At 39.5% G+C, this 13,915-nt stretch overlaps 1 protein-coding gene across 2 annotated transcripts in view; it reads right to left on the bottom strand.

Moving 5' to 3' along the window:
- The window catches only part of APBB1IP (amyloid beta precursor protein binding family B member 1 interacting protein), a 111,082-nt gene that overhangs the window by 61,795 nt on the left and 35,372 nt on the right, over positions 1-13,915 (bottom strand). For both annotated transcript variants that reach the window (XM_004470780.5, XM_004470779.5), the window contains exon 2: positions 2,444-2,515. In XM_004470780.5, coding sequence (XP_004470837.3) covers positions 2,444-2,515 — 72 coding nt within the window. The remainder of the gene's footprint in view (positions 1-2,443; positions 2,516-13,915) is intronic.

Consider the following 13,915-nt stretch of genomic DNA (forward strand, 5'->3'; position numbering starts at 1 on the left):
ATTTTGGTATGCATACCACTTTTAAACAGCAGGTCGAGATATTGGTTTCTGATCTAGATGGACAGTTTTGCCTCCCCGGAGGAGTTTATCCCCAAACTTAAGTTAATTGTCCTGGTTGATGGTTTGGTCTTGTTTAATGAATGCTTTTCATGCTTTCCTGTTGCTTTCTTTGCTCTTTCACTTTTTTTTTTTCCCATAATCTGAAGGGCATGTCTCTAAATTTTACATCTATTATAGCTGCCTTCATTTATTTTAGGAAGATACCGTAGTGCTATTTCCTAATTATCAGTATTAAAAAAGTAGTATCTATTACCTGTATTAGGAAACGATCAGTCTTCCTCCCAGTTTTTGTTACTATAACCTAGCCAATCATACCCAGGCCATTATTATTACATGAATTGTTAATGTTATATTTTCCTTTTAAGGATTATTTATGATATTTAACCCTTGGTTTATTACCATACTAACAAATAATTTAGACTTATGTCTGTGTTTAAATGATTTCAATCCTGAGTTATCCTTTTATACCAAATTCCCCCATTTTTTTATTTCTTCATTTTTATTTATTGGTCAGTTGACTAGTTATACACATTTCTGCAACTTTTCAGGGAATGCATGTGTGTAGTATATTTTTAAGATTATGTGTATCGTATCTGAGAATATATTAAAATAAATAAGTAAATAAATAAGGAGAAAGAGAGAAAAGAGAAAGATAAAGCAATCAGAACAACATGCTGTTAAACGAGGAATCTGTATTGTTCTTTCAACTTTTCTGTAAGCTTGAAATTATTTACAATAACACTTAAAATCACATCATTACATTTTCGTTCCCTTTGATTTTTGCTTTTTGGGGAGATTAGGAAGCCTCAGGTCAATTGTCCCCTCCTACCACACCCCAGTTCAAAGAAGAATAGAATAGGCACAAAATTCACAAAGGGAGAACAAAACCTTAGCAGGAAAATACCCAGTCATCTGAAAGGTATTTGGTAATGGCTGGAAAAAAAAGATCCAAAGACAGAGCACGGTCTTTTCTTTACCCTGATGCCTTGAGACCTGCCTGCCAAGCAGGTGTATGTCTACACCCACCAGAGCCCACTCCCGCAGGGCCTGGCCTCTGGTCATCAGGAAGCAAATCCTATGTCTACACCCACTGGATCCAGTCCCACAGGGCCTGGCCTCTGGTCATCAGGAAGCAAATCCTATGTTTATACCCACTGGATCCAGTCCCATAGGGCCTGGCCTCTGGTCATCAGGAAGCAAATCCTAAGTTTACACCCACTGGATCCAGTCCCACAGGGCCTGGCCTCTGGTCATCAGGAAGCAAATCCTATGTCTACACCCACTGGATCCAGTCCCACAGGGCCTGGCCTCTGGTCATCAGGAAGCAAATCCTATGTCTACACCCACTGGATCCAGTCCCACAGGGCCTGGCCTCTGGTCATCAGGAAGCAAATCCTAAGTTTACACCCACTGGATCCAGTCCCACAGGGCCTGGCCTCTGGTCATCAGGAAGCAAATCCTATGTCTACACCCACTGGATCCAGTCCCACAGGGCCTGGCCTCTGGTCATCAGGAAGCAAATCCTAAGTTTACACCCACTGGATCCAGTCCCACAGGGCCTGGCCTCTGGTCATCAGGAAGCAAATCCTATGTCTACACCCACTGGATCCAGTCCCACAGGGCCTGGCCTCTGGTCATCAGGAAGCGAGCCCTGTGTCTACACCCACTGGACCCCAATCCTGCAGAGCCTGGCCTCTGGTCATCAGGAAGTGAATCCTGTGTCTACATCCACTGGATCCACTCCTGCAGGGCCTGGCCTCTGGTCATCAGCATTCCTGAGGTCCACTGGAAATCCCAGACTAATAAAACAGAGTAGCGGCTCCTCCCACCATGGGAAGGGAGTGAATGGGAGAGAAAGCCCGCAGATGTTTGTTCTTCCCTCGTGGGGAAGAAAGAAAAAGTCCTCTCATCTAGAGAAATGGGGTCACCGCCAAACGCCTCCCTTTCCATTAAGCCTGTGGTCCCATAGCTCATCTCGTCTTTCACAGACTCCAAACTTCCTTGGACTTTATTTTGGAACACAGAGTAAATGCTACCTAAAATTTGTTTCCTTTTCCTAGAATAAATCTGTTTTGTAAAACATAGACTATTCTCTATTTTGCTCCGTGACGGTGGCGGTGGGGACGTGCTTGGGGAATAGTCCTCCACTGGCTTAAGATTTAACACGAGCAAGAGCATTTCTGTGACAGAACGTAAGTGTGAGCAATGTGATGAATGGACTGAACTAGAGGTTGCCCCCCCCACTGCCACGGTTACATCAGGAATACATAATATAGCCACTCTCCAGGTTGTTTTTATTAAAATATAGCTCACTGTTCCTATTAAAATCAAAACCTGTTACCATGTCTTTTCCTAATTTGGAAAGTTCACAAGGTGAGTTTACCTGGGTCAGAAGATCCATCTCTCCCAGCAAATTGCTGAACATTTGGTCTATATCATCGCTTGACTCACCCATCTGAAAAAGGAAGAGAGCAGACATAAATGGTCTAATAAGAACCTGGTCCTTGGATAAATGTCATATCTTTTTCCTTCTCCAAGGGCCCAATCCATGGGCAGGTAAGTTCGGAAGAGAAGGCTGGGGAGAGGAAGGTTCATCTCGGCCTGAGATTCCAAGCTTGACCTCCTGTTTGGCGTGGTCCAGTAGCGCCAACCCAGGGGCCGCCCTGGAGGGCACCAGGACTCTCGGGGGACTGCCCGTCTCCACCAGGTTAGACTGGAGCCTCTACTGCGAACTGCGTAGGAGTTGGAACTGGAACGGAAATAACGTGCCTGGTCTCTCCCATTCTGTTTTTCCAAATGAAACTGTCTCTTTGGGGACAAGCAGGTGAGGTATGTACCATTCATGAATCTAGCTTATCATAAGAGACCCTAATAGAAAAGAAAGCAGCCCACCGCAAACGCCTGTGCCCTGGAGATGGAGGGCATCAGCGCCACTGGAAAACTGACACAACTGGATTGGCAGGACTGATTAAACATATTTATCAAGTGATTCCCTACTTTACCAAAGACAGCTCTGAAGTAACAGTTTTTGAGGCATTTATTTGGAAGTAGTGGAGTGACAAACACTTAGAACTGAAAGAGCTAGACAGCTAGACAGTCAAGTGAAAAACCAACAAAGATGGAAATCAAACTCTTTTTAATATTATAAACTTTCGGTTCCTAAACCAAATGAAGCAATTGTCCAAGGGAGGAAAAGGTTTGCAATAAAACAGGGGTTGGGAAGCCCTGTAATACCTACCTGGCTGCTTGCTCCCTTTCCTAACATTAAAAAAATCTTTTTAATTTTTTTTAAAGATACTTAGATTACATAAATATTACATAAAAATATAGGGGATTCCCATATGCTCTGCTCCCCACCCCTTGCACATCTTTCACATCAACAACATCCTTCATTAGTGTGGTGCATTTGTTACAATTGAACACATTTTGGAGCACTGCCACTAAGTGTGGATTATAGTTTACATTGTAGTTTACACTCTCTTTCACACACATTTTTGTAAATTATGGCAAGATGTATAATGGCCTGTATCTGTCATTGCAATCCTTACTTTTGCCATGCTGGTTTATGAAATCAGGAAACACGACTCCCCTGCTCAGCCACAGACTCACAGTGTGTTGTATGGCAACGATAGTCAACGATTTCATCTGCAAGATGAGGAATTTGCCTCCGATAATTGCCAAGGACCCTAGACACTCAAACACTGTAGATGAACACCAATTACGACTCAAGCTAAGAAGGCCAGTGAGTGGAGAGGATCTGGATGTATTATCTGAGACAAACCATATTTCCATGAACATGCATATGTGTGTATTTGTGTTTTAATCTTTTAATACAAAAACCTTTAAACATATACAAGAGAATAACACAAATTTCATTTACCCATTGTCCAGCTTTCTTATCAACCCATAACTGATTTTTAAAAAGTGAATTTGTAAATCTATCTTTATTTTCCCTCAAGAGATTATTTGGAAGTCAATATCATTTTTCCATAAATATTTCAGTGTGTACTTGTAAAAGATAAAGTTTTCTTTTCCATAACCACAATACTATGTGTATGTGTATATGTGTGTATTTTTAAAATAAAGTATTTAACTAAAATAGGCAAAATCAAGGCAGATTTATCTTTCCTTGAATAAATTATCTTGAAAACGTATATCTTCCCTTTTGTTCATTTTAAAAACAACTTATTGAAGTATATCATTCATACATGAACATACATAAACAATAAGGGTGTACTAAAAGTTGTGAACTTACAAAACAAACATGCATAACATTATATAGGGCTCCCATACATCAACCCACCATAAATACCTTGTATTGTTGTGAAATATACGAAAGAGCATTGTCAAAGTATTACTACTAACTATAGTCAGTATCTTACATTTGGTGTATTTTTCCCCCATCCCACCCTATTTTTTTTGTTGTTGTTGTTCATAAACCAAACAATTGGAAGCGGACTTGGCTAGATAGATAGTCTGCCTACCACATGGGAGGTCCACTGTTCAAACCTAGAGCCTCCTTGATCTGTGTGGAGTTGGCCCATGCGCAGTGCTGATGGGTGCAAGGAGTACCATGCCACACAGGGGTGTCCCCCATGTAGGGGAACTCCCCACAAAAGGAGTAAGTGCACGCTGCCCAGCGTGAAAGAAAGTTCAGCCTGCCCAAGAGTGGCGCCGCACACACGGAGAGCTGACACAGCAAGATGATGCAACAAAAAGAAACACAGATTCCCGTGTCACTCACAAGAATAGAAGTGGACACAGAAGAACACACAGTGAATGGACACAGAGAACAGACAACTTGGGTGGGGGGGGGGAAATCTTAAAAAAAAAAAAACCATACAATTTCTCTAAAGTGTACAATCAATGGCATTTGGTATAATCACAGACTTGTGCATTCATCACTTCAATCAATATTACAGCATTTTCAATACTCCAAACAAAAAACAAACAAAAAACAAAAAAAACCCCACTATCATACCCGTATGTTAGCACTACTAATTACAAGTCCTATGTGTGCTTTCACCATTTATATTCATTTCTAAACATTTATAAAGATCTTTTTTTTAAAAAACCAATTCTGTACAGATTAAACCTCAGCTTTCCATTCTCTAACCACATTCTTTTCTCCAGTGACTTATATTCTAGCTATTAACTCCATGAGTTTGCTCATTATATTTAGTTCACAATAGCAAAGTCATAGAATGTGTGTCCTTTTGTGCCTGGCTTGCTTCGCTCGACATAATGTCCTCCAAGGTTCATCCACGCTGTTACATGTTTCACAACTTCATTTCTTCTTACGGCTGAACAATACTCCATTGTGTGTATATACCACAGTTTATCCATTCGTCAGTTGATGGACACCTGGGTTGTTTCCATCTTTTGGCAATTGTAAATATTATCACTAGGAACATTGGTGTGCAGATGTCTGTTCTTATCACTGCTCTCAGGCCTTCTAGGTATATACCTAGTAGTGGTATTGCCAAGTCACCTGGTAGATCTATATCTTACTTCTTTAGGAACCACCAAACAGACTTCCACAGAACCTGTACCATTCTCCGTTCCCACCAACAGGGCATAAGCATTCCTATATTTCCACATCTTCTCCAACACTTGTACATCTCTGTCTTGTTAATAGTGGCCATTCTAGTAGATGTGAAATTATATCTCATTGTAGCTTTGGTTTGCATTTCTCTAATAGCCAGTTATGCTGAATATTTTTCATGATTTTTTTTTCTCTACTTTTATTTCTTCTTTAGAAAAATGTCTATTCAGGTCTTTTGCTCATTTTTTAATCAGGTCATTTGTCTTTTTTTATTGTTGGGTTGTAGGATCTCTTTACATATCATGGATATTAGACCCCTTGTTGGATGCATGATTTCCAAATATTTTCTCCCATTGACCAGGCTGCCTTTTTACCCTCTTCACAAAGTCCTTTGAGGTGCAGAAGTGTTTAACTTTGAGGAGATCCCATTTATCTATTTTTTCCTTTTGTTGATTGTGCTTTGGGCATAAGGTTTAAGAGATCCCACCTACTACAAGGACTTGTAGATGTTTCTGTACATTATCTTCTAAGAATTTTATGGTCATGGCTTTTATGTTTAGGTCTTTGATCCATTTGGAGTTGATTCTTGTATAGGGAGTGAGATAAGGGTCCTCTTTCATTCTTTTGGTTATGGGTATCCAGTTCTCCCAGCAGCATTTATTGAAGAGACTGTTCATGGAAAATTAGACTTGGTAGGCTTATCAAAAATCAGTTGATCATAGAAGTGATGGCCTATTTCTGAACTCTTAATTTGATTCCATTGATCAATGTGTGTATCTTTATGCTAATACCATGCTGTTTTGACCACTGTAGCTTTATAATATACTTCAAGTTGAGGGTGTGAGAGTCCTCTGACTTTGCTCTTCATTAAAAATGTTTTTGGCTATTTGGAACCCCTTTCTTTTCCAAATAAATTTGGTGGTTGACTTTTCTATTTCTGTAAAGTAGGCTGTTGGAATTTTGATTGGTATTGTATTGAATCTATAAATCAATTCGGGTAGAACTGACATCTTCAAGATGTTTAATCTTCCAATCCATGAACATGGAATGACCTTCCATCTGTTCACATCTTCTCTGATTTCTTTTAGCAGTGTTTTGTAGTTGTCTGAATACATATCCTTTACTTTCCTGGTTAACTTAATTCCTAGATTTTTGAGTCTTTTTGCTGCTAAGTGGAATTTTTTTCTTGATTTCTTCCTCAGCTTCCTCATTACTAATGTATAGAAACTCTATTGATTTTTGCATGTCAAACTGGTATTTTGCCACTTTGCTGAAATAATTTAATTAGCTCAAGGAACTTTGCTGTAGGTAGTTTGTGATCTTCTAAATATAGGATCATATCATCTGCGAATAGGGAGAGTTTTACTTCCTCTTTTCAAGTGGGTGCCTTTTATTTCTTTTTCCTGCCTAATTGCTCTAGCTAGAACTTCTAGCACAATGTTGAATAACAGTGGTGACAGTGGGCATCCTTGTCTTGCTCCTGATCTTACAGGAAAAGCTTTCAACCTCTCCCCATTAAGTACAATGTTGGCTGTAGGACTTTCTTATATGCCCTTTATCATGCTGAGGAACTTTCCCTCTATATCTATCTTTTGAAGCATTTTTATCAAGAAAGGATATTGGATTTGTCTTTTCGGCATCAATCGAGATGATCATGTGTTTTTTCCCCCTTTGATTTATTAATGTGGTATATTACATTAATTGATTTTCTTATGTTGAAACATCTTTGTGTGCCAGGAATAAAATCCACTTGATCATAATGTATAATTGTTTTTTATATGTTGCTGGATTTGATTTGCAAGTATTTTGTTGAGAATGTTTGCATCTATGTTCGTTAGAGAGAGTGATCTGAGATTTCCCTTTTTTTAGGATCTTTATCTGGCATTGGTATTAGGATGGTGTTAGCTTCATAAAATGTGTTGGGTAATTTTCCCTTCTTTTCAATTTTTTTGGAGAATTTATACAGAATTGGTATTATTTCTTTTCAAAATGCTCAGTAGAATTCACCTGTGAAGCCATCTGGTCCTGGGCTTTTCCTTGTCAGTAGATTTTTGATGACTGATTCAATCTCTGCTTGTGGTTGGTTTACTGAGTTCCGGTATTTCTTGTGGAGTCAATGTAGGTTATTTGTGAATGTCTAGGAATTTTTCCATTTCATTTAGGTTTTCTAATTTGTTCGCATACAGTTTCTCATAGTATTCTCTTATGATCCTTTTTATTTCTGTGGGTTCAGTTGTAATGTCCCCCCTTTCATTTCTGATTTTATTTATTTATATCTTCATTCCTTTTGTTGTTGTTGTTGTTAGTCTTGCTAAGGATTTGTTGATTTTATTGATTTTCTCAAAGAACCAGCTTTTGGTTTTATTGGTTTTCTCAAAAATATTTTGCTGTTTTTGTTCTCATTTCATTTACAAATGTAATCTATATTTCTTTTTGGAAATCATAAATAATATCAAACTGCTGCATGCCCCGTTTCCCTTCTTGTCTCCTTCTGGAATTCCCTTAACACGTATGTTTGTGTGCTTCATGTTATCATTCAATTCCCTGAGCTCCTGCTCATTTTTTCCCCATTTTTTCCCTCTCTCTGTTCTTCATCTTCAATTTCAGTTGATCTTTCCTCTAAATCACTAATTCTTTCTTCCACGATTTCACATCTGTTGTGCGCCTCTATTGTATTTTTAATCTCACTTACTGTGTCTTTCATTTCCAAAAGCTCTGTTATTTTTCTAGCCAAGATTTCCAGTTTCTCTTTGTGCTCACTCAGTGTCTTCTTAATGTCTTTTATTTCTTTAGCCATGTTGTCCTTCAACTCCATGATTTGATTTAGGAGATTTTGTATGAACCTGATGGATTAGCTGTTTCAAGTCCTGTGTCTCATCTGGAGCTTTGCCTTTGTTCCTTTGCCTGAGTCATACCTTCCTTTTTCTTTGCATGGCTTTAAGTTTTTGCTGATGTCTAGGCATCTGATTCTGATGCTGGGTTTACTCTGATGTCCAGTTTCTCTCTTTTGTCTAGGGATTTTCTATTAAGTAGCTGTGTGCTAACACTCTTCTTTTGACTTTTGGTTCAATTTGTTCTAGATATTTAGAATTGCCCCTGTTTAACTGCTCAAACCAGGGCTAAAGACCCAGTAATGGGGTGCAGGCCAGTATCCAAAGGCCTTGGTGAGGGTGGCAGTGAAGGCACCTCCTTGCCTCTTTTATTTATTATTTTTCTTTTTCTGGTCTGGGCAGCAGATGGCACTCTTTCACAGACTGCTCAGCTCAGACCCCAGGTGCTGGGGGAATGCATTTGGTGTAACTCTGCAGGTGTGTGGGAGGTGCAAAAACAAAGTCCTCCAGAGCTGACCAAGCTTCACAAACAAACTTTCTCAGAGGCTCTCAAACATTCTCCACCCTCAGCAGGCCACACCCTCCGTCCCTTAGCCTCTTCAGCAACCTGCCTGGGGGCCTGCGGAGAGTGTTTGACAAGGCAAATTATCTTTAGTTTCCTCCTGCTTCAGGGCAAACAATGTCCCACAGCTGCACTCAGCCTGGAATTTGGGACCCCTCCAATGCAGCAGACCTAGTGCCCTGGTCAAAATCTGAATTTGCTGTAGGCTGTGTCCCTTCCCCTCCTCTTTCTTGGGGAAGAGGACCCCTGCAACACCCTCAGTCCGCAGCCACTGTGGTCCACGGCTGCTGCAGTCCATAGATTGCTATTTGCTCCATAGGGGGGGGAAGGGCACCTGCTGCTACTTTTGTGGCTCTACTCACGGTGTTTTCCAGCCAGCTGAGACTCCTTTCCTTCACTCCTCTTTCTTCCGGGAGGTGTCTCACCTTCCCTTGGTGTCCTGAGCCCAAGAGCAGCCCTCCAGACAGTCTCTGCCTGTCTCCTAGATTTTTTTTCTGGGAGAGAAGTGATCCCTCTGCCTCTCTAAGTCTCCATCTTCCTGGAAGTTATATTTTCCTTCTTTTTTTTTTTGTAGCAAATCAATTTTATTTATACACTTTACTATAGCATAAATCCATCCAAGTGTATAATCAATGGTATTTGGTATAATCACAGAGTTGTGCATTCATCACTTCAATCATTTTTAGAACATTTTTGTTATTCCAATAATAATAACAATAATAATCATAATTTTAAAAACCAAACAACAAAAAAGACATCACTTCTCAATCTCTCCCCTGCCATTCCTAGCTGTTTGTTTCTGTCTATTTTATTTGTATTTATAGTCTGTAAAATATCTTATATATGCAGTATCACCCATACTTGTATTTTACATGAGGTTTCACTATGTTATACAGTGCCATGTTACATTTTTTAGCTTTCCTTCTAATAATATACATGATGGATTTTTCAGGATTTTCTAGATATAGGATGATATCATCAACGAATAGTAAAAGTTTTACTTCTTCCTTTCCTATTTGGGTGACTCTTTTTAGTCTAATGGGCCTAGCTAGAACTTCCTGAACAATTTTGAATAACAGTGGTGACAGTGGGCATCCTTGTCTTGTTCCTGATCTCAGCAGGAAAGCTTTTAGTCTTTCACCATAGAGAACAATGCTAGCTATAGGATTTTCATACATACATTTTACTGTATTGAGAAAGCTTCCTTCTATTCCTATCTTTTGGAGTTTTTTTAATCAAGAAAGGATGCTGCATTTTGTCTAATTCCTTTTCTGCATCAATTGAGAGGATCATTTATTTTTTCTTCTTCAACTTATCAATGTGTTTCTTTTATTACAGTAATTGATTTTCTTGTGTTGAACTACTCTTGCATACCTGGGATAAAATCCACTTGACTGTGCTTTTGGAATCTGTTTGCAAGTATTTCGTTGAGGATTTCTGCATTTATATTCATTAGAAATATTGGTCAGTAATTTTTCTTTATAGTATCTTTTTCTGGCTTGGTATTAGTGTGATGTTGACTCTATAGAATGAATTTGGCTGCATTCTTTCCTGTTCAATTTTTTGGAAGAGCTTGAGCAAGATTGGTGTTAGTTCATCTTTGAATGATTGGTAGAATTCACCTGTGAAACCATCTGGTCCTGGGCTTTTCATCTCTGGCAGGTTTTTTGATTTCTGTTTCAATCTCTTTACTTTTGATTTGTTTGCTGAGGTCTTCTGTTTCTTTTAAGGTTAGTGTAGGTGGTTCGAATGTTTTAGGAATTTGTCCATTTCTTCCAGATTGTCTAGTTGGTTTTTTTTTTTTTTTTTTGCATACTGTTTTTCATAGTATCCTCTTATGATCTCTCTCATTTCTACGGGGTCAGTGGTAACGTCCTCCCTCTCATTTCTGATTTTATTTATTTGTATCTTCTTTTTTTCTTTGTCAGTCTAGCTAAGGGTTTGTTAATTTTGTTGATCTTCTCCAAGAACTAGGTTTTGGTTTTGATGATTCTATTGTTTTTTTTGTTCACATTTTCATTTATTTCTGCTCTTATCTTTACTATTTCTTTCCTTTGGCTTGGTTTGGGATTACTTTGCTATTCTTTTTCTAGTTTCTCTAGGTGTGCGGTTAGATATTTAATTTTAGCTCTTTCTTGTTTTTTAGTGTTAGCTTTGAGGGCTTTAAATTTTCTTCTCAGTACTGCCTTTGCAGTGTCCCATAGATTTTATTATTTACTTATTTATTTATCTTTCTTTTTTTAATTTTTTTTTGGTCTTATTCCAATAGATTTTGATATGTTGTGTTTTCATTTTCATTTCCTAAATCATTGAATTTAGGGCCCACCCTAATCCACTCAGGCCTTATCTTACCTAGTTACATCTGAAAAGACCCTAATTCCATGTAAGGTCACATTCACAGGTACCAGGGGTCAGAACTCAAATAGATCTTTTTGGGGGTACAGTTCAACCCACATCACCGTGGGGCAGGGAGGTTCAAAGCCAAGGAAGCCCTTCAGCAAAGACTGAGGGTCAGAACACCCCAGTAGGCAGGGAAGCACTCAGGTGCAGAAGTGGCAGCTAAGGCAGGTAGCACAGGTCCAGGGGTCTGAGAGGAACCAGAGAGGAAGATGGAGGGCGTTCATCCTATTGGAGGGCGCCAGAGAGGAAGATGGAGGGCGTTCATCCATGCCTATTGGAGGGCGCCAGAGAGGAAGATGGAGGGCGTTCATCCATGCCTATTGGAGGGCGCCAGAGAGGAAGATGGAGGGCAGTTATCCTATTGGAAGTGGTCTTTTGGACCTTCAGTGTTTCTCAGAGCCAGAAAGGAAGTGGCAGTGGGCCCTGTCTCTGGTTGATGTGGTCAAGGCTGTCATTTGCTCACATCTGGCCTTATCCCCTCTGCTACTTACAAAATACTGGAATCATATCCTCCTCTTTTCAAATTATCTACAAAATGGATGAAGGTATTTAAACAAACAAAGTACCTGAGGTTTCACAAATAATTACTCTGGTATTAAAAATCTGATGACTGATTTTTCATTCATCACTTTAATAAGGGGAAATTAGCAGAACAAACAATAAGATTCCAGAATTTCCTGTGAAGTTATTTTCATAGGAATATGATCAATACATTAACATGACAAAACAAAGGCGTCTATCAGATAAATTATTATCAACAGGGAAGATTAAGAGTTAGTGGTAACCTATTTCAAATGTTTCATAAGAGAAAAGTAATTCATTCAACGCAGAAAATACAGATTTGATTGCCGACCTCAAAACTGCCAACCAATGTTAAGACTAAATTTAGAGCACCCGAAGATAATATAGCAATAAGATGCCCACTGTATTAGTCAGCCAAAGGGGTCCTGATGCAAAATACCAGAAATTGGTTGGTTTTTATAAAGGTTATTTATTTGGGGTAGGAGCTTACACATATTAGGCCATAAAGCATAAATTACTTCCCTCCCAAAGTCTATTTTCACATGTTGGAGCAAGATGGCTGCCAACATCTGTGAGGGTTCAGGCTTCCTGGGTTCCACTGGTCTCAGCGCCTCTGTTTTCTGCACAAGGTCAGCTGTAGACTATGAGGCTCTCTAGGCTTTGCCTCGCTTCACAAGGTCAGCTGTAGACTATCAAGTTAATGGCTCTGTCTCTCTCCCCAGGGCTCTAGCTTAAGATTTCAGCATCAATCTCCAAAACCAAAACTCCAACATTAAAAATGCTTGCATCAAAAACTCCAACTTGGGAAGCAGACGTGGCTCAGCTGATAGAGTATCTGCCTACCACATGGAGGATCCAGGGTTTGATACCCAAGGCCTCCTGACCTGTGTGGTGAGCTGGCCCATGTGCAGTGTTGCCACGTGCAAGGAATGCCATGCCATGCAGGGGCGCTCTGCATAGGGGCACCGCATGCACAAGGAGTGCACCCCTCAAGGAGAGCCGCCCCACATGAAAAAAGTGCATCCTGCCCGGGAGTGGTGCCACACACACACAGAGCTGACGCAGCAAGATGACGCAGTAAAAAAGAGACGCAATTTCCTAGTGTTGCCTGACAATGCAAGCGGATGCAGAAGAAGACAATGCGGGGGAAAGGGAAGAGAAATAAATAAAATAAATCTTTTTTTTTTTTTTTAAAGAACTCCTGCTCTATAATGAATAAACTAGTATAGCAGATATTATAAAGCTGCAACTCGATCCTTTACCATGCCTTTTTATCTGTTCTCTTGGTGGCCTGGGACTCAACACCCTAATGTCATGGCCCAATCAAAGCCCTAATCATAACTTAATCACGCCTAGGTACAGACCATATTACAAACATAATCCAATATCTATTTTTGGAATTCATAACTATATCAAACTGCTACACCTGCCATTGAAGTTTTTTCTTCAATCACAAGGTTTGGAAAAACACTAAAATGATGAAGAATAAAGTACTGAAAGGAAATGTGGTGTCTTTGAGTCAGAAAAACTCACTGAGCCCAAAGATCTTAATTTCTCAGGTTGTACATACCCCTGGTGTGTAATAGGTTGAGAACAGGCCAGAGCGAACCATCTACTTAAGATGAAAATAACTTAGACGACAGCCCCTCTGGTGACCTTTCCTGAAACTCTGTGCTCACCTGTTAAACATCTTTCCCTCTGTCCTTTCCTTCCCCCTTTCGTTCTGTTGATATTGAATTGTTAAAAAGAGTCCACATCAAAACTGTGCTGTAAATCTACAGCCATAACTAAAAGTGCTACAGGGTGAATCGGGTTCATCCTTGATGAAATACAGTAAGACATTCGTGTTGAGGACTCTCATTAACACACATTTTTGTTAATCCGTAAATTTAATTTTATCAATCTGGAACTTTCATGTTTACTCTCTCTGTAAGAAAGCCTTATTTTTCAAGTGGCTAGTACATAGATTGTGTATCCACACACACACAAACGTGA

The sequence above is a fragment of the Dasypus novemcinctus genome, chromosome 5 (assembly GCF_030445035.2).
Source record: "Dasypus novemcinctus isolate mDasNov1 chromosome 5, mDasNov1.1.hap2, whole genome shotgun sequence".
Lineage (NCBI taxonomy): Eukaryota > Metazoa > Chordata > Mammalia > Cingulata > Dasypodidae > Dasypus > Dasypus novemcinctus.